Source organism: Zootoca vivipara, chromosome 6 (assembly GCF_965207765.1).
Source record: "Zootoca vivipara chromosome 6, rZooViv2.hap1.1, whole genome shotgun sequence".
Taxonomy (NCBI): Eukaryota; Metazoa; Chordata; class Lepidosauria; order Squamata; family Lacertidae; genus Zootoca; species Zootoca vivipara.
Window position 1 is genome coordinate 43,298,510 of NC_142589.1, and position 25,081 is coordinate 43,323,590.

The following is a 25,081-nucleotide window of genomic DNA, read 5'->3' on the forward strand; positions in this document are numbered from 1 at the left end:
AAAGGAAGCTGACCTTATTGAAAGCTGTGTCTAGAACTTCCTGCTGCTCATGGAAATAGGGAGAGTGAAACAAAGTAAACACATGTGTGAAGACAACGCCTTAGCAATCTAGCTCCAGCTGATTTGGTCTTTAGTCCCCTGGGAAGCAGGGGAATGGATGCGTGAAAAAATCTCTTCTGGCACATAATTGATTTCACATCACACATCCTGGCTTTGCACAACTTCTCAAGCACCCCAATGGGATCTTGAATATGTCTACCTCATGCATCCACGAAGGGAACATCATATGCATCACAGAGGGTGTGTGTGTGTGTGTGTGTGTGTGTGTGTGCTGTTTCACTCTCTATTTCAGACCTTGCCTTGCTTGAACTTTAAAAAGCTCTGTGAATCTCCACAGGCCCTGTTGTATTGAGCACCTTTTTATGTAGCCTACTTGATAGCTCTATCTTAAGTAAGGAGTGCTAGCTGAAGACTTGCCACATTTGATGTGCATTGGTGGAGATGAGATTCCATTCCTTCCTTCAAACTCACAGTCCTGCTACTCTACGGCCCCTCCCTACACTCCTATCTATCCATCAATCAAGGATTGGCATAACTAGAAATTGCTGATGGGGGGGGGGGCTTGACCCCTGGGAGATGGTGCCCCTGCACATAATTGTGGCTCAGATTGCAGGCCATTTACTTTGTCTTACAAAATTTTGAATTGGGGCCTATAGCAACATAGCAACCTTGCTTTTTTGGTCAGTCTAGAATGTGAAAGAGTGTTGGAACAATGGAGCACAATGTTGACAGTAACTGTCAACATACAAATGTACAAATTTAGGAAATTGTTCAGCATTGTTTTAATAGGTGGTGGGTTTAGATACCTTCTGAATTCCTTGAGGCGTTCAATATGTATATTTATGAGCTGTGCATGCAGTAACTCTTAGAAAACCACTACAGTCAAGCAGTATATAAATTTATTAAATAAAAATAAAATAAATGAATTCAAGTCATCACACTGATTTCTGTCAGTGAAGAGTATGTCATTCAGGGAGAGCTGTTTGACAGTGGAATAGACTCCCTTGGGAAGTGCTGGTCTCTCCTTCCTTGGAAGTTTTTAAGCAGATCTGTCATTGTCTGTCATTGTTGTTTTTGGATTCCTGCATTGCAGAAGGTTGGACTAGATAACCCTCAGTGTCCCTTCCAACTCTACAAATCTATGATTGTAATGTTGTTGTTCTATTATTATTATTATTATTATTATTATTATTATTATTATTATTATTATTATTATTATCTCACCACCACAGAATAATATCCTCCGCCGCCCCACTCTGTGTGGTTGCAAACACAATAGGTTTGTAGCCCTGCCGTTGTTTCATTAATGAGAAGGCAAAAACAAACAATACTTTAAAAAAGATTAACAGCTTCTCAGGCAGGATAAACACACTGTGCAATGACACCAAATTAGTGATGTATCTTACAATGGCTCACATCATTACAATCTCTATAAATTGCTACCATCCTCTGCTGGTTTTTTATGAAGCTCTAACTTATTTCCCCCCTCTGTTCATTGTTGAGAAGTTGTCTTTCTAATATTATTTATAAAAGCATGCAAGTTTTGTTTATTCTCTAATAGCTCACTGACTTCTAGTCCCCACTGTAGCCCCTACCCATAGTTGTTGGCTAGAAGTTCCACAGAAATATTTATTTTTCACCTAATGTGAGGTGGAGATGGTCTAAATCAAAACAATCATTATTACAATTGCAATTACTGTAATGACACATAATCTAAAGTGGTACCTTGTTCTATAATAGAGGCATGGCAGAACAGCAGCAGCAACAACAACAACAATAACAACAACAACAACAACAACAACAACATCCAATTGCATTTAACTAATTTACATTTCATAGGAGTTTGCTGAAGTAATTGATTGTAGTAAACAGACTACTATGCAAAATCGGACACAGAAGAAAGCAAGAGTTCTGCCATTCTAAGTAAAGGGAACAGATCTGAACTAATTCCAGATTAATGTGTGGATCGGGATGCAATCACCCTTCAGATTTCAAAGAATCATAGAATTGTAGACTTGGAAGGTACCTCAAGGGTCATCTAGCCCAACCAATGCAGAAACTTTTCATACTTTTTCCAAATTTCATACATTTCCATTTTTTACATGATTCTTAGCTTTAAAAAAATCAAATGTGTTTCAAATGTGTATTTTAAGAATAAAATATGAAAATAAATGTGAGCATTGAGAAAGGTGAACGGTGATCGCTTCATATATTTATTTCCTATATTTCTAATGTAATGCTTCCAGTTCATCTCCCATGTGCCTCTATTTAGAAAATTCTATGCAGTTTTAACAATTGCATCTTGAACAGAATATGATAGAACTGTTGAATCTGCAGACTAGGACAGTTCAAATGATCAAGGCTAGACTAGAAATTTGCAGCATGACCGTTTGCTTGCAAGTAAGTCCTACTAATTTTAACAAGGCTTATTCCCTAGTAAGTATGTGTAGGCTTGCAAGTTTTGTTCATGATGGTAGAAATACAACTAGTACGTAACTTAGTATGAAAGAAGATGGGAATGATTCTCCATTAACCACAGGAATAGTATGGATGAGTTTCACCCTTCCTCAGTCATTTTATGAACCCTTAAGAAATGGATTTCTGCCTTAAGAACATTTGCTCATTCTGATTTTGCTCTCTATACTGTTGAAACAACTACCATTAGCCAACCATATTGTGTTCAAAACTCTTGTACTGATAGGAAATAGAGAGAGAGAAAATGAATAATTATTGGGGGTGAAAGAGATCATATCAAATACCAGAAATATCTACTCAATAAAGAAAGGTTAAATAAGAGTTTGTTTGCTGTGGTTAACCACCGCTAGAGAAAAACTAGGTAGGTAGACATTAGCCTATCTGGTTAGATTCTCATCATGGTCTTATGTTCACAGTAGATGCTTGCTCTCCTGTGACGAGATCATAGAATTGTAGATGTGAGTCCCTTTTTTTTTTGAAATTGTACCAACAAGTACAGAATCATTAGTTATTTGGTCTTCTGTAAGCTGCATCCAAATTGGCCTTGAAAAATCATGTGGTCCAGATATGCATGTGCTTTTTAGTGGACTTGTAACAAAGACCTGTCCCCAGGTAAAACCCAGCTCATTAGGAGTGGATGGGTGCATAGCACTTAAATGAAACCACATCTCCAAGGACATTATGGGAGCTGATCCTTAATTGGAAATATTGTTTATGGATATTAGTTGGACTTGCTTCTAGACGAATGTATTCTTGCAAACATGACTTTTTTTTCTAAACATATTAACAGCTTTGTACCACCAGTACTGCCTCCAGGGAGTGGCCTGTCCCCCCCCCCTCCTAGATTCCACTTTATTTGTATTAACCCAGTGGTGTTTACAAGGTCATATTTGCAAACTCATTAACTTTTAGCAATGCCCTAAGTTACATCTGAGCAAATCCATTAAATGCTGTGTGGTTGCACAGGTGTGCAATTGAAACTGTATACCATGAGACCAATCTGAACATGAAACTAGTGTATAATGAGGAAGCCTGCTTATTAAATGGAGCACATTAGATTGGGGCTATCCAATCTGCAGGAGCTAAAGTTTCCATGCGGAACTGGGCTTAACCTATAAAGCCCTAAAAATGCAAGGCTCTGGCTCGTAGGAGACTATAAGGGTGTTTTTTTTCCTTTATAAACTGCCAAAGTAATACTAGCTTCTCTAATTAACTTCAGATTCCATAATTACTGAGGATCATCATCTGGATCCTAAAGGCTTTTCCCTGGAAAAAAAGAAAAAGATAAAGTTACATATATAAACGCTACTTCCAATTAAGCACCAGTTTTGCATTGCAGCCCCAAATTGATGAAACATTTACTGATATGAAAAGATTGTCAAATACAGTAATTTCTAAGCATAGGTGTGCTAGAGGTGTTGCACTTTGTGTAGAGTAGAAAATAAATTTCTCCACCACAAGACTGAGCTACAAACCTGTACTGCAAAACTGCCTTAATATAGTTACAATTAAATGTTATAGGATACAAAATAACACATTGCTCTTAAACAAGCTAGCAACGTGGCCCAGCCTTCTTTTTAGACCTTATTGCAGTTCAATACACTTTTCTCTCTCTGGTCCAAAAGAGAGATCTTAAGCAACTTGCTTTTTTCCTCATCACAAAGCTTAGCTTCTACTACTACTGCTATTGACAGCACCACTCACAAAGAATGCTGAGGTTCTTGTTCTCATCTTTCTTCTTTGAGAGATTGCAGCTCAGCAGGGGCGCTGATGTGGGACCCAGATTATGGGTAACCAATGACACCTACGATGTAATGTGATGTCATGTCGTTGTGACCAGAAGTCGCACTTGGAGGCATAAAAAAACCCCATGAATATTAGGAGAAATTCACAATGAATGCTGATTAATTTTCATCTGTACTTTTATTCTGAAAACAAGCAAGCAAGCAAACAAACAAACTGTTGTGAAAATATGAACTGCGTTTAAGATTGTAAAATTGAGAAACTGACAGAAACTGAAATTGGTAGTTTTTCCCATTACTAGATCCAGGTGCTAGATCTGTATAATTTTAAAATATTGTCCACCCACAATTTCTCTGACTTCTTTTCTTTCTCTCCATCTTCAACATGTTTCACTTTATGAATCTCTCTCTCTCTCTCTCTCTCTCTCTCTCTCTCTCTCTCTCTCTCTCTCTCTCTCTCTCTCTGCAGTATTACTGCTTTTTGTGGGAATACTGCAAAGATGTACAAGTTTTGTTTTGTTTTTTCATTTAAAAATGTTCAGTGCTAAGGTGAGAGAATGATAGAGAATGATGTGAGATGTTTGACAGATAAGTATGTAATTTGTGTACATTAGGTAAGAAGTGATTAAGGGAAGATATAAGCTTGCCTATCAAATATTTGAGATGTGCTAATGAGAGGGGGGGAAAGGGACACGTTTTGTATGTGTGTGGGGAGTGTTGAAGGTGATGTCCTAAAAGGAGATAAAGCAATCACTATGTGTTGATTACATTAGAAGTAAAGGTCTGTGCAAGGAAGGGGTGTAGTATTTAACAAATAAAGAAGGCAGATGAGTCATTTTCTCCTGGTCACAAAAAAAAAATGTGAAGAAAATAACTCCAGCATGAATAACACAATATAAAAAATCATATCCAAAGTAGTTTGCAAATTCTATCCCACCTCCTTTTTAAGGAACCACTTACAGGGACAATTACAAATAGCTGTGGGTATTCAAGGGTACTGTTGCTGAAATTCCAAGTTCTTAATGGTCTTTCTGATAGCTTCTTCCTGAATCTGTTGGTGTTCAGGGTCAAACACCTTGTATTTACTTGCTCCCTCCCATGGTATTCTCCCCCATATGATACATTTTAGAGCAATAGTAGTCAACATTATATCCTACAGATGTTGCTGGACTGCACATCTGATCATCCTTGACCATTGATCATGCTCACTGAGGCTGATGGGGGTTGCAGTCCAGCATTATCTAAAGCAGGCATCCCCAAACTGCGGCCCTCCAGATGTTTTGCCCTACAACTCCCATGATCCCTAGCTAACAGGACCAGTGGTCAGGGATGATGGGAATTGTAGTCCTAAACATCTGGAGGGCCAAAGTTTGGGAATGCCTGATCTAAAGGGTACCATGTTGGCTACTCATGCTTTAGAGTGTTTGGTTTCAAGCAGAGGGCTAATAGGAAATCTGAAACAGTACCACTCAGACTTGCCAGCAATCTCTACTAAGCCTTTTAGTTAGCTGGTATGTTGCTTCTCATCTATCGCATAACATAATTGCAAATAGGCTCTATCGCATAACATAATTCAGTTTCATTCTAATAATTCTCAGTATACCACTGCTATTGTTTAATATTTATTATGATTCATATAGCATCATCAGAGATCCATGATGCTTTACAGAGTACAAAAGGACAGGTGTCGGCATCAAAGACCTTATAATCTAAAATTTAACATAGGGGAAATAATTGGAGAAGGGGAGAGAAGTGGTTGCCTCACTTCCAAGAAGGATATTGTACAGCCGGAATAGGTTCAGAAAAGAGCAAGCAAAATGTTCAAGGGGTTGGAGCAGCTCCCTATAGTGAAAGGTTACAACAGTTGGTGCTTTCCAGTTTCAAGAAAAGGTGAGTAAGAGGTGGCATGTTACATATGTATAAAATTATGCCTGGTGTGATGTGAAGAAAGCAGCTCAAGAACTGTTATTCTCCTTCTCTCATAACACTAGAACTTGTGGGCATCCAAAGATGCCGAATGTTGGAAGATTCAGAGACAGGAGGGGGAGGAGGAGGAGAGAGAAAATACTTCTTCACACAGCACACTGTTAAATCCTGGAATTCACTCCCAGAAGATGTAGCAATGGCCACCAACTTGGATGCCTTTGAAAAAAGATTAGACATGAAGGATAGGGCTATAGGCAGCTACTAGCTATGTTGGTTATGATTGCCACTTGCTGATAACCAAAAGCTTTCAATTTCCCATAATGCATTTGGTTAGCCACTGTGAGAACAGAATGCTGGATTAGAAGGGTCATCAGCCTGATCTAACAGGCTCTTTTGACATTCTTACTTTTGGGGGCAGTGGAAGGGTGAACTGGGGGGGGCATCTTTTTCATTTGTGTAGTTTTTGATCCCTGTGTTGCATTTACCAACTTTGGTTTCTCTTTGTTTCTCATTTTTTCACCATTGTAAATTCAGTTCTACACATTTCCGTATCAGTTTGCACTGAAAATTCATGAAAACTTTGAATAGGAAATTATCCTAATATATGCATTTGTGTATGTAATCTTGCCTAATATAATACACTTTTTGTATGTTATTTTCATAATATATGCATTTATATGCACATTTTATTGTTGTATATGCATTTTAGTATATATTACTTGGCTGAAGAATTCCAATGCAAAATTCAGAGAAGTGCAAGATGGCTGTGTTTTGGTTTGCATATACTCTAGGAAGATGTGGATTAAGTGGGTTCAACTTTTAGTGGAGAATATCTCCCTCATCCCTAGCTAGTTTGCTAGTCTTTTCTGTTATAAGCATTCTGCTACCATCTTGAGGGACAGACCTTTCAGACAGAAATACAAAAATTCTCCTTTTTACAGGCAATTTAAAATATTTCATAGACAAATCTAACTGCTCTCTCCCCCTCCCTCCCTCCCCCTCCCATTCTGTGACCTGTACATGCTATTAAAGCCAGGTTCCAATTAAAACAGCCACCACAACAAATGAAACAGATGAGAAATGAATGAGAAATGAGTGGATTAACATTTGGAACTCATTTGTTTGAATTATCATTCATTTTTTAAATTAATTAAATCAAAAGCAGCTCACTCATTTTGTTTATCATTTGTTTTAAAAATGAATGTGTGGCCTTGATGCACATCTCTTGTTCCATGCCTCATGCAGGGATTGATGTCCAGGTACATTTATGAGCTGCCCATTTCGCTCTCTCGAATAGAGTATAGTTTGAATCAAACATATTCAGAAAGTTAGATGCATTATACAATTTTCTGGAGAGTCTATCTCCCTCTCTCTGCTCCATTTACCCTCTTATTCAGTTGGCAGTAAATGATGTGCAAAGTAATATGGGAATATACACATAATTCTATTTGTCTCTGATTATATCAGACAGGTGACACTGAAAATTACTCTTTAAATAAAAGGAGCTAAATCAGAACAAAGTTTCCACATTTCTGAGTGTTTTTTTTAAGAGCTATGTAATTGTAGCTTCCTGGATTTCATCAGATGCTCTAGAATAGGGATGGAGAACATGCAGCCCTCCAGCAGTGACCATGGTAAGGAACAAAACAAGGTTTTGTACTAGTGTGCAAAGCCCTGAATAACTTAGGCTCAGGATACCTTAAGAACTACCTTAGCCTGTACATCTTCACTTGTTCACTGAGATCATTTTGATCCCCCATGGAGTAGAAGAAATTGTGCCTTCATTGTTGAGGGCCCAACTCTGTGAAGCTCTCTCCCAGTACAACTCAGGCCCTGTTACTGATGACTTTCAAACACCTCGTTAACACAATTTTATTTCAGGTGGCATTTGCATTGTGAATGCTCATCTAATTTTTTGTTGTTCTTTTTTTTAAAAATCTGCCGATCTTCATTTAAATTTCTGAAATTTTAAACGAGCTTTAATTTGTATTTTAAATTTTGTATATTTTCTATCGGTGTAAGCCACTTTGAGACCTAGACGGTGAAAAGTGCAATATAAAATTTTAAAAATAAAATAATCACTAATAATTAATAATACACTTGCCAAGCTCTAGCATTGTTAGTGTTGAAGCACAGAGTTAAGAGGGAAATTCTCATTTTCTTGCACTGTTACAAAAGGGCTTAATTTGTGCTATTGTGCTAATATGCCACTCAATCGCCTGATGCAGTTTTTGTTGCTGTTGTATATTGCTTGCTAATTTATTTTCATTTTGCCGGCAGGCAATTAACACCTATTTAGGAACCTAGAAATATAAAGATTTAAATGAAATATTTTCATGCCTACCAGGCAATCCACCATATGTTGCTGCAAGACTTGACAGCAACAGTCACCTATTTGGGAAGCCATGAGGATGAATCCAAGCTTCCCTACCAAAAACAGTACAAATTGGGCAATATTTATCTTATGGGTGTAAGTCACATAATTATTGCCAAACTGCATTCAGCTGAATAGATGTGCAAGCTCATAGACTTTCTCCCATTCCTCCCCGTCACGTGCCCCATACCCTTCCCATGTAGGGTAGAGAGAGGGGAGATTGTTCCATCAGCACAAGCATTTCTATCTCCTTAGTGCTGGTTTGAATGCAAACCTAGGCTTTTATTATAGCATTAGATCCAGCACCAAATCTGACCATTGAAGGAATGCTAGCTGCCTCCTCCTCCAAGTTGCCAAGCAAGGTCTGTGAAAGGAAGAATGAGAGAAGATGATGAGAGAAAGAGAGGTGGCACACTGCCATTTACTCCTTTCTCAATATTCCGCCAAACCCTGCAGTTTAAAGTTAGGAAAGCATATATGGACAAGCAATTGTTTCGGCCATAAACGATACTTAAACATATCCTTAAATTGTCCCCTAACATTAGAGTCATGTTTTAAAGGTTGCTATTTATTATTCTCATTATTCTCCTAAAATGGCTATTGGTGTCACATTGCCCAAGAGCAAATAAAACAGAGGTAGAATGAGATTTACTTTTCAAGGAGCTCTTAAATTCATACTCAGCAATTTGCCGAATCTGTCTCAGAACCTGAATTGGAGAAAATATACCCTTGTGGTCTATGTGTCTGAGGTTTTGATTTGTTTTTTTAAAAGGGTGTATTTTGAAAAGCAAACACTGGATTCACAAAAGGGGGGAATTAGATGGGGAAAAGGGGGGAAAGTCAACAGTGGAAGCAAACATGGAAATGGAAAAGCAGGCAAAAATAAGGTTTTAAGTTGTTTATTGCAGGGGTTGCCAATGTCTGTGGTCTAATGGGCACATTTTCAAACAGGAAAGACTGCTGTGGACACCACACACACACACACACACACACACACACACACACACACACACCCTGCAAACAAGTGCACAATGTGACCTATTCTACTGGCTACAAAAAGATTCTTCTTTCAATCCTAATTTCAGTGGGGAAAGAAGGTACCCTGTGGACACCAGAGAAGGTGTCTGAAAGCACTTAGTTGCCCACAAGCACCACTTTTGTGATCCCTGGTTTCTTGACACTCACAACAGCCATAATAGTTTGTTGGAAGAGGAGAGAAACGGGGAGAGACATGTCATTCCACAAAGCTCTCTTTCATTCTGCACACAACAACGGAAGTACGTAGCCATACAAGGAAAACTTGGTTCTCTCTCCAAACCATTCTCATTGAAGATGGGTGAGCTGCAGTGGCTCACATGCCATTGTGTTGACAATTAGTGGGGACATCTCTTTACCCTACCTCCACAAGTTAGAAAATATTTCAATTAATTCTGAGCAAATCCATCTATCATCTATCTATCTCTGACTGGAATCATTAACTATCAAAAGCTATGGGAAAATGTCACCTGCTTTACCTAGAAGGGTGATTAGAAGGAATGTCCCCTGGAAACTGATGGGGGGAGCAAAACTGACTCCAAATGGGGCCATTGAGGGGGGCAAGACGTTCCTCGGAGAAGGTGGACTCTCCTCCAAGTTTTCCCAGAATTTGAGGACTTCACATGCTCTATTCTCCTTTCAGCCAAGCATTGCCAAACCCCTAAAACCTGCTACTGGATCTGAACCTACCAAATTTTGCCATCCTCTTCCTTCACAAAGAGCATACTTAAACTATGGAAATCACTCACACAGCAGGCAGTGATTGCTAGCAACCTAGACGACTTTAAAAGAAGCCATTTAAACAAAATCCATGGGATAAGGCAGGCTTTCTCAACCTCGGCCTTCCAGATGTTTTTAGCCCTCAACTCCCATCATCCCTAGCTAGCAGGACCAGTAATCGGGGATGATGGGAATTGTAGTCTCAAAACATCTGGAGGGCCAAGGTTGAGGAAGCCTGGGATAAGGCTATCAATGGCTACTAGCCATGACCACTGCGACGAACCCCCTCGCCGACGTTGCCAATAGATTGTGAGACGAAAGGGTACAGGGGTAAAGCAATTCCTTACACCTTAAAATAAACCCCTCAATTCTGGGCTTCTCGGTAAAGAGAGTCTAACTCCAGCTTTCGTAGCCTGATCTCACAAACACTCAGGACTATTTGAATGAACAACCTCTTGCCTACAGAACAGGGACTCCCTCAACTCAGATCCCCACTATCAGTCTGCCATATCACCCTGGCAAACTTGTGGCACTCTAGGTTTTCACCATACTGCCCTTCTTGTGTGACTCTAGGACACAAACTATCCCCTTTTCCTTAGGTAAGTTTTGCCCTTTTCTGAGTCCCCACCTCTGTGAGTTTTAATACGCTGCTGGAATAACCAAGACGATATTCTTTGGCACAAAAAGAAGATGAATTTTATTTTCTTGAGAACATAGGTTTTTCTTTTCTTAACGATGCATAAGTTTACAAGCTTAGTTACAGTTATACATTAACTCTGTCAGACTTTAACTTCAAGTTATCTTAAGCCTAACCTAAACCACCACTACCCTGGCCCCACACCCTTCTTCTTCCCTCATCGTCACCACACTCCCCCCTCTTCCAACTGCCAAAACGGTTATTCCCTCCTTTTTAAACCAGGCACCGTCCCGCCTCCTAAAGATGCGCTGTCACTTAAGCTGGAGGTGGATTAACTCTTTCTAATCCAGGGTGTAATAAATCTTCCATCCTGGGGCTAATCCGTTTCAACCACTATACTCTGCCTCCACAACTGGTTGCTGGAGACTACTGGAGGGGAGAGAGCTCTTGTGCTCAGATCCTCCTTAAGGGCTTCCCACAGGCATCTGATTGGTCAATGTGAGAACAGGATGCTGGGCTAGATGGGGCATTGGTCTGATCCAGCATACTCTTATTTCCCTCCTTTTCCTCTTCCTCTTCTTCCTCAACCACTACAGGATTGTAGTTCTCACTGGTTTTTTTTTGTTTTTTTGTTTGTTTTAAAAATGTTCACATAATTACTCCCAGAGCCTATATTGAGTTGGTTCCAGATTTCTGGATTTCAAGGCTTTTTGTGTTTCTCACTAATGTCGATCTAAATATATATCTGCTATGCCCCCATACAAAGAAATAGGCTGCATGATCTCACCGTGTTAGAGAATTGCCACTTTTCAAATAATATTATTGTTAATAGGAGACATGAATAGTATATAATTATAAATGTTTCCACATACACAGAGTCATCCAGCTGAGAGCTCCAAGAGGATAAGCTCCTGGATTGAAGTGGGGTTCCCCCCCCCCTTCTTCTTCTTCTTCCCATGCCTGAGAAAGAAACCCCTGGAGCACAGTGATTTTAAAAGCCCACTGCACTGGTGGATTGAATTCCCCTTGACACTCTTAACGCTTCACTTATTACTAAGATGATTCCATAACTTGAACTTCTTGCTCTCTTTTCACAGACAAATGATTTCATTTAAAAAATGATTCAAAAACTGGATTAGTGGGGGGCATCCCCTCAAGAAAAACTACTGTACTATTATGAATTTGGCTGCTAATAGATTGATCACCTAGCGACTAATAGGCTTTAACAGCAAAACATGCACTTCCACACCCACACTAAATGCTCTTTGATTACTGCAAATCTGTCTGCTGCTTTGGAGCATTGCACCCACCTGAGATTGTGGAAGGGACAGGAACAGCCAGTTTTCTACCTGTCCTCCTTTTTTTTTAAAAAAAGTTTTTCTTTGCAGGAATGAGTGTTGTTTAAAAAAATAATCCATCATTTATAGGCTGCTTTAGAATTTATTTAGAGATTCAGTTGGTGTGGGGATCAGATTAACTTATTGTGAGGTCGCTGAGGATGGCCTGGGTGTTTTTTCTTTCCATTAAATACTTACTGCAGCCTCCCTGGCTGTCAGCACTTCATGATCTAAAAAGGCCCCATTAGAGGAGTTATATCACAATGTTTTTCTTGAGTTGCCACAGAAGAATGGGAGCTGGGGAGGCTGACTACCAAACACCAAACATACAGAAGGGAGGGGTGGAGATTGCACATGATGTGATCTTTTGTTAATACTGAGAACATAAGCCCTGATGAATCAGGGCTGGTATTGAATAAAAGTATTTAATGCATTTTACCCAAACACATATAGCTTCAGGAAAAGCATCCCTACTCTTTAACCTTGTTCTTGGTCAATTGTGTGTCACTAGTAAACTTCCTCTCTATTGTTTGTCTTCTCTTTCTTTCCTTTCAGCAATTATTAAAACAGCTCTTTCAAACATGGACCGGGAAGCCAAAGAGGAGTACATTGTGGTCATCCAAGCAAAAGATATGGGTGGGCACATGGGCGGACTCTCTGGAACCACCACTGTGACAATTACACTCACCGATGTCAACGACAATCCTCCAAAATTTGCACAGAGTAAGTGGTGCTTCTGGTGCTAGCTTACCTTGTCGACTATATTGACTTTCCTAGAGTACCTCTCAAACATTGTCCTGTTTGTATGCTAATACAGACAATGCTTGTTTGCAATAAAAATGTTGCATATGGGAACTAGAAACCAGATGAAGGTTGTTTGATTGTTAAATATATTTACTGCTAAGTTAGTTTTCTAACAGGATGGAATTGCCTAGTGATGGGTCCGTCTCAATTTGGTTCATGTCCCTTGCACCTGTGCTATCCTGTTTCAAGGCAGACATTTTCTGTAAAAATTCCACATGGGTTTAGTATTTTTGTTTAAGTATGTACAATACACAAGTGGTCTGCGGGCTGGCTTTAAGAATGGACATGTGAGTGACTGACAGCTATGACATGTGGCCACATCCTGTTCTGACCAGGTTGGAAAATGAGAACAGCCCATGCCATCCCTGCTAGTGGGATTTCTGGCTTCCTTTTCATTGGATGTGGCAGGAGCTGTGCTTCCTAGATACTCCAGGAGGCTGGAACCTATTAGAAAAAGAAAAAGCTTAGTCTTCAGACTACCTTGTGAAGCTTGGTGGTCTAAAGGCCATCCTTATCATGACTTCTTTCCACTGTCCTTCTGCCATGTACCACCTAAATATTAAGCTTGTCATTGTCATATTATAGAACCTCTTCCCAGATGCTATAATTTGCTCCCCTCTTCTCCACACCTGATTCTATGCTCTCAACTGCCATTGAATTTGTTCACTGCTCACCTTTCTATACCTGCTGCCTTGTTGCTCATTATTTCTGAAGCAGTTTGCTTTACTGCATGCATCAAATTATGTCTGCATAGCAAATTCCTGAGCTTAGAATTCTTCAATTCTGAGTATATATCTAAATGTATATTTTGCACCTGGCTTTGGTGGGTGAATCCTTGGAGTTCTTGTAAAAAAGAAAGCATAATCTGAAGTCTGCACAACCCTAACTCCACATTGTATTGGAAGCATGTGTAGGAGAGAGAAACAGCAGTGACCTTACTGTGGGTGTCTGCTATAGACCACGAAGCCAGACTGAAGACTTGGATGATGCCTTACTAGAACAAATCTAGGTGTTATTGGACTCCAGCTCCCATCAGCTCTAGCCAGCATGGCCAGTGGTGAGGGATGATGGAAGTTGTAGTCTCAGACCATCTGAGGGGGCCACAGGCTCTAACCAGTGGTCCACACACAAACACACACACACACAATAGATTGCCACAAAGCATAGCTGCCAAGTCTCCCGCTGAAAAAATGCATGATCAGCAGCGGCATGGCACCAGAAGTTGCTTCTACACATGACTGGACATGTGTAGAAGCAACTTCCGGTGCCACTCTGCCCATGCCTGGGCACCGAAAAGCGGGTGGCACCAGCACCCAAAATGGAGCCTCCCTGGCAGGTAAGAAATCCGGGGGATTTACGGGATTTTTTCCAATCCAGGCTGCCCGCGGGAAAGGGTTTAAAATATGGGGGTTTCCCATGAAAAACGGGAGACTTGGCAGCTATGCCACAAAGTCTACACAGTAATTGTTAGAGGTGATTTGTGCATATAGAGGCTTGAACCAGAATCCATTATATGCAAAACTTTGTGTTATAGGAACCCTAGCAATAAATACTGTATGTAGTGTTATAGAAAACATGTGGTTGTGATTCTACATTTTGGGAAACACCATAGCTCTTCCTTCCTTGCTTTCTTATGACTCCATCACACACACACACACACACACACACACACACACACACACACACACACTGCAGTGTTCTTTCCACTGTTTTCAATGCCATTTCAGATTATTCAGAAGCCAGTGAGTTACACAACCAGTAAAAGAAGAAGAAAAAAGACATATGTAGTTGATGACAGAAATAAAGCAATGACTAATTGGAGATGAGAGGGAGAAATAAAAGTGAATAAGTCTAGGTCTAGTTAATTGTTGATCTTTAATTCAAAATCCATATTTACTGCTATGGTTCCAGTGTATGTCTTGCTGGGTTAGGTTAAAATGATTTGGCATCATGCTGAGCTGTTCTGCAGTGCTTTGTAGTCTGCATCAAAGTGGTGGTGGTGGGGAGGGAATTATAATGAGGATTGATTTTTGTTTGATAAAGGTGTATTCTAATAGAATTTTGTAATGCAACCATCTAAGATGCCAGCGTATCTTTCTGCCTTTTCTTTTAAAAAAACCAAAAAAAACCTTCAAAAAATAGGAGATTAAGATGTAGCAAATCGAAAGGGTCTCCTAGTTTAGAAAATGTGTTAATGGCAATTTAAAAATAAAACATTTTTAAAAGAAATAAAATGGTAGTGCCTTAGGCTTATTTGCACAAAATTAGCCTGTCATTCCTGCCTGTCATTTCACAGTTACTGCATGTGGTTTTCTGTTCTATGTCACTTTTCTTCTACTTTGTGACCCACAATTAACCCACAAGTGGTGGCACAGTCTCCTCCCCCTTCCAATTAATCATGCCACATGATTATATATTGCCACAGCTATAGATTGGTTTTGAGTCTGAATTTTCTACAGAAAGAACAAAGAACAATATACGACTGTTTGCAAGAGAGACCTCAAAGAGACCCACAGTATGCTTTGGCTATGTGCCCTTGTTCCCAGTGGAGGGTTCAATCCTGATGGTTATGGAGGCCTACTTCTCCAGCTCCTTCCCACAGGGGACATGTTGGGGAAGCGGACTCCAACAGGACTGCACTCTCCTCTGACCAACTAGCGAGTGCAAAGTGTGATCCTGCTGGCTGCTGGGATCCATTTCACTAGCATGTGCACACAGTAGGAAAGAAGCAACTGGCAAGATTGAACCCTCCACTTACCAGCTGATGAGTGGAGTATACAATCCTGCTGGCTGCAGTGCTCCAAAAAGAGGTCAAGACACACACATCTCCTTCTGTCACCCCACTTCCAATTGTGGATTTAATTAGGTTTCTAAAACCCTGATTAAACATGTGGGCAGAGGGAATGTAGTGTCTCCTTCCCCTCTCTGCAGCATGCTTAACTACTATATGATTTTTTAATATTTAGTTGGCAGGGGAGTACAGCCCTGGTATGTATGGGGAAGGTCACTATAACTTGTTTCTCCTTTTGAGTCTGCCTGTTCTTTGCCTTGCTAGCAATGGTGAATGTGCTCCCACTTCTGCTCAATGCCATTGTTTTCTTTCTTTGCATGGTTTAGCATCATAGTACTGGCAAAGATACAATGCTCTCATTCAGATTTGCCATCAGTTATTATCCTGCAGACAAAGTCTAATCTAAATCACAAAGCCAATTCTGAGTAAAAAAACCCGCTGCTTCCTGCACTCACTCTGGATTGCCTTCGAAACAAGAGCCCTGAAATAATGAGGAGAAAGAGTGGGCGAGACCTGCCTTGTAACAGTGGCTGAGGAAACTGAGTCAGCCATGGATGAAAAGGCAAAATCCCCAACAACTGCTGTTGTATTCAAGGCATGTTCTGGGTTAGATCCTTTGATGGGACCTCTCCTACTTTACCTAGCCTCCTCCAGCTTACTTGTTGGTAGCAGCAAGCAGCTGGGTCAATGCAGGTGAGTTCACATATGCATTAGTCAAGCACTTGATGCAGTTGTGTGTACCGTCAAATCCAGATCGTTTTTTAGCACAAAACTAATGTAGGAAGAGGGTCGCCATGAGTGAACTGAAGGATCAGAAATTTCTAAAACATGCACAGCATTGTGTTTGTAATTCAAAATGAACAGAACAGTGGAACATTCCTTATGCTACTGCCCTATCTGAGAAGCAAGACCAAATAATATGAAACACGGGGTGTGTGTGTGTGTGTGTGCTTAGGATAAGAAGGATTCCAGAAGCACCCATAAATTCAAATGGCCAGGAGGCACAAAATGGCCAGTTCAAATCATAACCTGTATTTTCTGTAGCTTCTGGTCATGTTTACAATTATCTCATTGCAGCCATTAGAAAGCGCAAGAAGAAGAAAACTCATTATGCTGAGTTAGCTATGAGAATGGAGGCCTCATTCTCCCTATGGGGTTACAATGCCACTTGATAAGAATGTAGGAAGAACCATGATGGATAAGGTCAAAGGCCCATATAGTCCCAAATTCTGTCTTCATAGTGGCCAGCCAGATGTCAATGGGAAATCTTAGTGTTGTGGTCATTTGGCTTACCCATCATTCAGAATTCAGTCGTATATGAACTGAAGTTCAGCATAATAACAAGCATCCATTTCATTACTGCCCTGAGAAATAGATCGTCATCTTTGGGATTTTTATTTTTTTTTAAGAAAACATTATTATAATCAAGTCAATATAAAGAGAGAGAGAGCAGACTCAAACCCAGTTAAGGCACTTGCAAATCATAATCACTTACAGGGCTGTGAATCATAACCACTTACAATGCAAAGCAGAGTCAGATCTGCATTGCAAGAATAAAAACAGCTTTTGTGGGTGTCACACAATGCCAATGGATAAAACAGTCGAAATATGCATCGGGACAGATTTCACACTTACTATGTATTTGAAGCCATCCTCCTACTCATTATATTATGAGATGAAATGAAAGAGTTGTGTTTCTGCATCTGATTGTGTTGCATGTGCTCTGTGCGATAGCAGAATCCAATAGAAGGTGACACGTTCCTTAATGATGCAAAAATCCATAGAAGAGAGTACTTGGATGATGTATATCACCATAATGTGGAGAGACATTTCTTAGAAGATGTGTGGCGTAGAGTAGTTCTAAATATGTAACTGGAGGTCCACTGTTGTCAGTTACTCAAGCTTTTATAATTGCATCACAGATAGTTACACTACTGTCAGAGGAGTTTTGCTGAATACTCTGAAATAAGTTCATACTTGATCCAAGGTGTAAGGAAGAACCATAAGGAATAAGCTGTGACAAAGTAGGCATTGAACTGGTTTTAAGTGGAGAACAATTTTGGTGGAGCACAATGCCCCAATAGTATCTTGAAGGTACAACTAAATAAAGAAAAGGATAGCCTGTTGCAACCAGTTGTGTTTTTGCTTTTTAAAGTTATCATTAGGGCTGTGCACTGGATTTGGCTGAGGCCTGAGCCGAACTATTCTTATTTGGAGAGACTTGGGCATTGGATGAGTCGTGTTGAGACAGGCACAGATCACTACAGGTTGGGTTGGATTGCCCAGGGGTTGGGGCATCAGGCAAGAAAGAGAGGCAAGCAAAATGGGAAAACCCAATTAAGGAGCTGAAACCTACCTCTGATTGCTGGCTGCATCTTCCAGAAGAAGGTAGGCCCAACTTTCTGCCTACCTGACAGCCTCCTTCCTGCCTGATACCTTCCTCCCCTTGCTGTCTCTGCACAGCAGCAATTGAGAGGAGGGAGCAATCCTTCACTATGTGGCTAATGTGATGTTGTGAAACAGCTTTAATTCCAGGAGGGGTGATGGGGGGTACTCCTGCTCTTGGTTGGGGTGTATGTGAAGGACAAGCAAGGTTTCCTTCTCTCACCTCTCTAATTATTTGTTACTGGCCACCAAAGCCCCCTGATCTTCATATTTGAACAAAAAACAAGAACCAATAAGCTTTGGAGTAGTTGTTTGTTCCGGAGGTGTCTCTTTTCTGGGGTGTTGTTAACCTGCTTTCTTTGGCTGTCATTTTGTTTGTGGTGTGCATGGGAAGATTCTTGTCTGTTTTTGTAGGGAGGGGGCTGAATTTTCTAGGAAATCAGTGTTTTGTGGCTGAAAACTTTCATAGTTGCCCAAAAGTGCTGCCAAATATTGGAACTCCCAAATATTGGAACTGGATAATGTTGATAGTCTGGATTTATCAAGTGACTGATCGTAGAAGTTCTGGCTGGCAGGACAGATTAACTCTATCAGCAACTCTGTGCAATCCCACCATTGTTGATACCTGCTACAAGGGCAACATTGCTTAGAACATTTGCTTGGGAAAGAAAATGAAGATTATTATTTTTTAACAACTGTGGTGGAATCTCACTGGTATGGAAGGTTATCAAAATTCATAAGATGTAGAATATGACACATTCGCAATAAATTATAATGAACCAAGATAGTATGTTATATATGTTTATTGGTTCCAGGCAGAATAGAAGCATGCATTTATGGCTGGATTTTGAACTAATATGACCCCTCTGAGCCTTAGAACTAAGAACAATGAACTTTCATAACTATAGGGTTTGCTTAGAAATAATGTAAGGAGCCCCACATGAGACGTATTTTGGATTTTTTTTTAAAAAAATCCCAACACTTTACAGATAAGATTTTGCTCAAAAGAACATCTGACTGCTGTGTAAAGCTCAAGTATATTAAAATAAGCTTATCCCTCATAGACAATATCTCAGTCTTGTGTTAAGTCAATTGGAATAACTACATTCGCTACTTATGTACTCCCAGTCACTGATCTGGATTGGGACACACATGCAGGCGTGCGCACCCCCCCCCCCTTTCTCATAAGCATTTACTGTGAAATAATGCACCCTTTTGCCTTGATTTAACCATCCCATTTTCAAACATTGCCAAGATTAATCAAAGTTCAAGCATAACACACGTTCATTAATTGATATTGCATTTGTGCACTTACAGCTGATTCTTAAATGTTTACCCTAGAAGTAAACTACACTGCATTCAATGGAAATGACTTCCTTACAACTCTCCTTTTCATGACTAAGAGTGCAAAGGATTTGATGCCCCATGAAGGAAGTACACCTAAAGTGCACCTGCAGTCCTAGAAATGCAAAGATTTATGGACGGGCACTCAAAGAAACTTACGATAGACAAACATCAGGACCCTGGAGAGTGTCCTTTGCTAACTCTAGACAAGCTCAATAGCAAACAAGAAGCAATGTCATAGATTTCTGAATTTATCTCCACTTTTGTTTAAAATTTGCAAGTTGCAGTTCAGATTGAGACTGTGAGGCACATAATAGAGTAGTTACCACTTTCCACGGTACTGTTTCCCTATATGCTAATTATATAGATATTTATTTATTTATTGCTTATGAGCCCTAAAATAGCTTTAGGGTGTTGTTAAATTTTTATTCCCAAAATGGTTAACCCCCCACTCACTTGCCATATTCCTGATCCAAATTCCCACCACCACCTGCCTGCTATTTTTAGAAGATTAAAGAGAGGGAGGAATCATTCACACAATGTCATGACATTTACTCAGGGGTAAATTGAGTGCTTTTGCCTGGCTAGAATAGGTCAGTGAATAGCACAGTTGGTAGAGTTCAGCTGACAGAGCATGAGACACTTAATCTCAGGGTCATGGATTTGAGCCCCACATTGGGCAAAAAAATCCTGCATTGCAGGGGGTGGACTAGATCATGGTGGTCCCTTCCTACTCTACAGTTCTATGATTCTAAACTTTGATAATGTCTCTTGACTGCAGGATGAAGGCAGGAGAGAGAGAGAGACAAGCAAATGCTTGTACAAACTAGCCTACTTTACCAAATGTAAAAATTACATTCATTGCTCCACCCTCTGCTGCCCTTGGCCCCACCCACCAATGGGACACAGCCTTTGGAAAGCTGCTCATAAGGGAATGTGGTCCTTGGGGTGAAAATGTTTTGCCAGCCTTGCGCCAACCAGGCCTAAACTATAGAGAAGGTAGCCTTCAATGTTGCTTCTGTGACGATTTGAAACTTACTGAGGGCCAAAATAAAAATACTAGGACCTGCTGTCCTTTCTTGCTTTCTAACCATTCCTACCCACCACCTCCCAGCCCCTTGCCACCCACTTCCCCCCAACGTGACCAGCCCCATCTCTTTACACCTCACCCAACCCCATACCCTCACAAAATGCCCCACCTCTCTCCTAGGAGCTCACTCCACTCCTCTACTTACAGCTTACCCAACAGCTCACCCAAACGCTAGCTCCCTTTCCAAAGAGGGTAGGAGGTGCTCCAGAGAGTGGTTTGCCAACACACCTCCCACCCTTCTTTAGACACTGTTGCAGTGATGTTTAGCAGAGGAGGAAATAGTTCAGAGAGAAGTCTCAAAGTTAGTTCCAAATTTACAATAGATGCCGATGTCCATGTTTTAAAGGACAAGTCAGAAACAGAAAGGATGGGGGAGAAATGTCACCCGGGGGTGGGGGGGTTATGGTTCCCAAATAAACCAGGTGTTGATCTGCCACAGGCACACACCTGATGGATGCCTTAGATCAGCCTTTGCCAACTTGGTGCTCTCCAGATGTTTTGGACTGTAACTGCCGGTCTGGGGCCATTGTGAGGACAATGTTGAACTAGACAAGAGCTTTGTTTGAGGGTAATAGGGTCTTCTTATGTTGTCATGTACTTAAAATGTGACTGACCTTTGCCATTAAATTCCTTGTTCTAAATCTTTTCCTTTTTCTAAACAATGGGTTACATGCATGTGATTTACAATGCCTCTTTGGATTGCATTAAGGAAATGCCCGCTTAAACAATTTAAAACATCTGTGTTACATGTGGATTCTTGTATGAGTTGTTATTATATCATTCAATTGCTCACACACTTTCTTATAAATAATTTCAGGGTTTGTCAATTAGTGCCATATTTATTTATGCTTCATCCTCAAAAATGCATAACAAAGAATAAATTACAGAGCAAACTGACGTTCTGTTTTGCAGTCCATAATATGTTAGTTTTCCGCAGTAAGCACCAAAGAAAATGCATAATGGCCACAGAGTACAAAGTAGAGGGAGGGAGAACTATGAAGAAATCAATTGTATTTTAAGGCTCCAAATGGCCTTGCAGGGTGTAATTTTTTTGAGTTATCCCAAAGGGCAAATTACCTTCAAGGAGATTTACAAAAAAAGGAGTGTGTCAGGCTTGCTTTGACCTTTTCTGACAGTATGAAAAGTTGCATCTAGTTGTTTTCTCTTTGCTTCCCTACACATATTTATTTATTACTTATATCTTATTCGCCCTTCACTATAAAGGTCCCAGGGTAGCTTAGAACAATATAAAATGCACTTATAGAAACAAAGGAAGCAGTTAAAATTATTGTTATTAAAATATATATTGGGGGAAATACAAACTGAACATTCCCCCTCTTTCCCCCAACTCAAAGAATGTAAACAACAATGATAAAGTTAATACAAGCACTGAAGTGAAGAGAACCCGAAAGTTACTAATATCAATACAAAGGAGAATGTTAACACAACAATATATTATGGAATGTAGAAGATACAGTTTGTCTAGTAGTGATCTTTGTTTGTGTGCTGGCCAGCAGGCTATCATAAAGGTTTATCAAGTTTTTTTTGCCTTCTAGTGTCATGTCCTGACATTTAGAACAGTTATAATTATAATTATAAACAAGTAGAACAATTAAAATTGTTCCAACTCAAACAGAAGAGCATATGCTCATCAAAAAATTTAATGAAGCAGATGTATGTAAATCTGTTTCTTGTTTGTGCCATTCTTCAAACCCCAGCCCAAAAGTTCACCCATCCTGATTCCACAGTAAAGTGTTAGAATTTTTCTTTTAAATATTCCACATAGATATGTATATTGAAATGTGTATTATAAATGTATTTTCTTTCATAACATGCATTTTAATTATTTTTCAAGCTGAGAACTTAGGCCCAGTGTCAGTGGTCAGTCAGGTTGGGCAGCGGCCAATGGACCCAAGGGCTTTGATAGACCTCTTACTGACCTGACCTCTTACTGATTTCCTCCTTGCTATGCCCCTAGGTGCTTTTGAGGGAGCCAAGCTCATCCCTCTTCTACACTGAATGCCCACCATCTTGTTACACAAAATATAATGTCTTGGCTGATAGATTTGTTGACATACATAGACAGCGCATGCATATTATCTGAGAGTTAGAACCCTCTAACTCTAGGACCCTCGTACCTACAGGACGGCCTCTCCTGGTACACCCCACGGAGACCTTACAGTCTGCAAATAATAACATTTTGGAGATCCCGGGCCTCAGGGAGATTAGGCTTGCCTCGACAGGTGGAATGCTCTGCCACAAGAGATCAGGGCCCTGCGGGATTTGACAACTTTCCACAGGGCCTGCAAGACGGAGTTGTTCCACTAGCCTTTGGTCAGGGCTCAGCCTGACTCCCCTTCTCTTTCTGTACAAGAAATGGTATGAAAGAAGCCTCCCAGCATTCTCACAGGCCCATATAAGAACAGCTTGGGCCTGAAGAGCATTCACTGTTCCCAACCCTAATCCCATAGATAGCCATCTAATTAGATTTTAATTTGACCCTGACTTGTTTTTAGGAGGTAATTTTATTATGGTTTGATTTTATACCAATGTTATATATTTGATGTTAGCCGTCCTGAGCCTGGTTTCGGCCAGGGAGGGCGGGATACAAATAAAAGTTTGTTGTTGTTGTTGTTTATTACACTTCTATTTTTGTGTGCACATGCACATGTATGCATGTATGCGTGTATAGAGATACCAGCAGGTTGTGAATTATAATTCCAAGATAAAATGTTAATCACAGGGGCCTCAGAACTAAATCCCATAGCAGCACACTGAAATGATCCTAAATGGCTGGATCCTTGACATCTTCCTTTCCAGTTAGGAACATGGAAGCTGTTTTGGATTGAGAAAGACCATTCACCTATCTAGCTAAGTATCGTCTGCACTGACTGGCAGTGACTTTCTGGGGTTTCAGATGGGGGACATTCCCAGCCATACTTGGAGATGTTGGCAATCTACTGCATGCAAAGCAGATACTCTCCAACTAAGACCCTTCCCTCTGATGTCCATGTATCTCCCAAAATTAAAGCAAGGCTGGGAAAATCATAGAATCATAGAGTTGGAAGAGACCACAAGGGCCATCCAGTCCAACCCCCTGCCAAGCAGGAAACACCATCAAAGCATTCTTGACATATGGCTGTCAAGCCTCTGCTTAAAGACCTCCAAAGAAGGAGACTCCACCACAATTCTTGGCAGCAAATTCCACAGTCGAACAGCTCTTACTGTCAGGAAGTTCTTCCTAATGTTTAGGTGGAATCTTCTTTCTTGTAGTTTGGATCCATTGCTCTGTGTCCGCTTCTCTGAACCAGTTCTGAGTGTTGTGCTCACTGATTTGGTAATGGGCACAAGATTGTTGCCTGCAGATTTCTGAGTCCATTATTCCTTCTTCTAGGATGTAATTCTCTCCCTCTGTCATTTTAGATATGGATCACACTCACTTGTTTCTTACATTCCTCATTCAGAAATGGAAACACTCTCAGCTACTCCAACTTTCTTCTAGCCCATTAGTAGAAGAGAGGGAGATGGAGAAAGCACTTCCAGAAAATCTCCCTTCTCGGAGCAGTTTCTATAGCTAGAATGGAGCACAACTGATTAGTAAGCAGACTGTCAGCTCCTGGATAATGGACCCCCTTTTTTTACATTTGCAAACTGTGCATGCTAAACTCACTTTCCTAAAAAAGAAAAGAAAAATCATTCTAAGCACACAAACTTTGTAATCATTCACAGGTTCATAGCTGACCATAATCTATGCAAATAGTTACCACAATTACGCTATAACATATGACACCAACACATTCTGCCCCTGAAGGAGTAAAATGGAAATAAAAATGAAGACTACAGCTCCCATTGCCCCCATTTAAGACTCTCTGACTCATCAGGTATGCATGGATTTTGTCTGATTGGTTTCAGTGATAAGTAGTCCTGAAACTGATAATTTCACCTCTTAGCCATGGCTGAAACAAGTGAATTACCAAGAAGCATGCATAATTAGACCGTCTGTAGGTGTGCTCAGGAGCCAGAGGTTAGCCATGCTTTGCTGGCTTCCAGATCATTACTAAAAGTCAGAGAGAGATGTCATTAGAATGAGCAATTTGATTCTTTCCCTAAGTAATGAGAAATCTGAGATGTAATGTAAAATACTCTGTTGGAACCCAATTTAAGCCAGTTAAGGGTGACTTCCTAGGATTTGAATTAGGAATGTGCAAAAACAACCCCAAGACATTTTTGCAAGCTTTGTGAAAGCTCTATTCTGAAATTCCCCTCATGGAATTTCCCCCCAGGTTTTAGCATCTCCTTACTTTTTCTATTACTGAGTTTTTGAAACAAAAATGAAAAACATATAATTCCATTATTATGAA

At 40.2% G+C, this 25,081-nt stretch overlaps 1 protein-coding gene across 2 annotated transcripts in view; it reads left to right on the top strand.

Moving 5' to 3' along the window:
• The window catches only part of CDH8 (cadherin 8), a 231,572-nt gene that overhangs the window by 121,700 nt on the left and 84,791 nt on the right, over positions 1-25,081 (top strand). For both annotated transcript variants that reach the window (XM_088672014.1, XM_035120354.3), the window contains exon 5: positions 12,862-13,029. In XM_088672014.1, the coding sequence (XP_088528140.1) occupies positions 12,862-13,029 (168 nt within the window). The remainder of the gene's footprint in view (positions 1-12,861; positions 13,030-25,081) is intronic.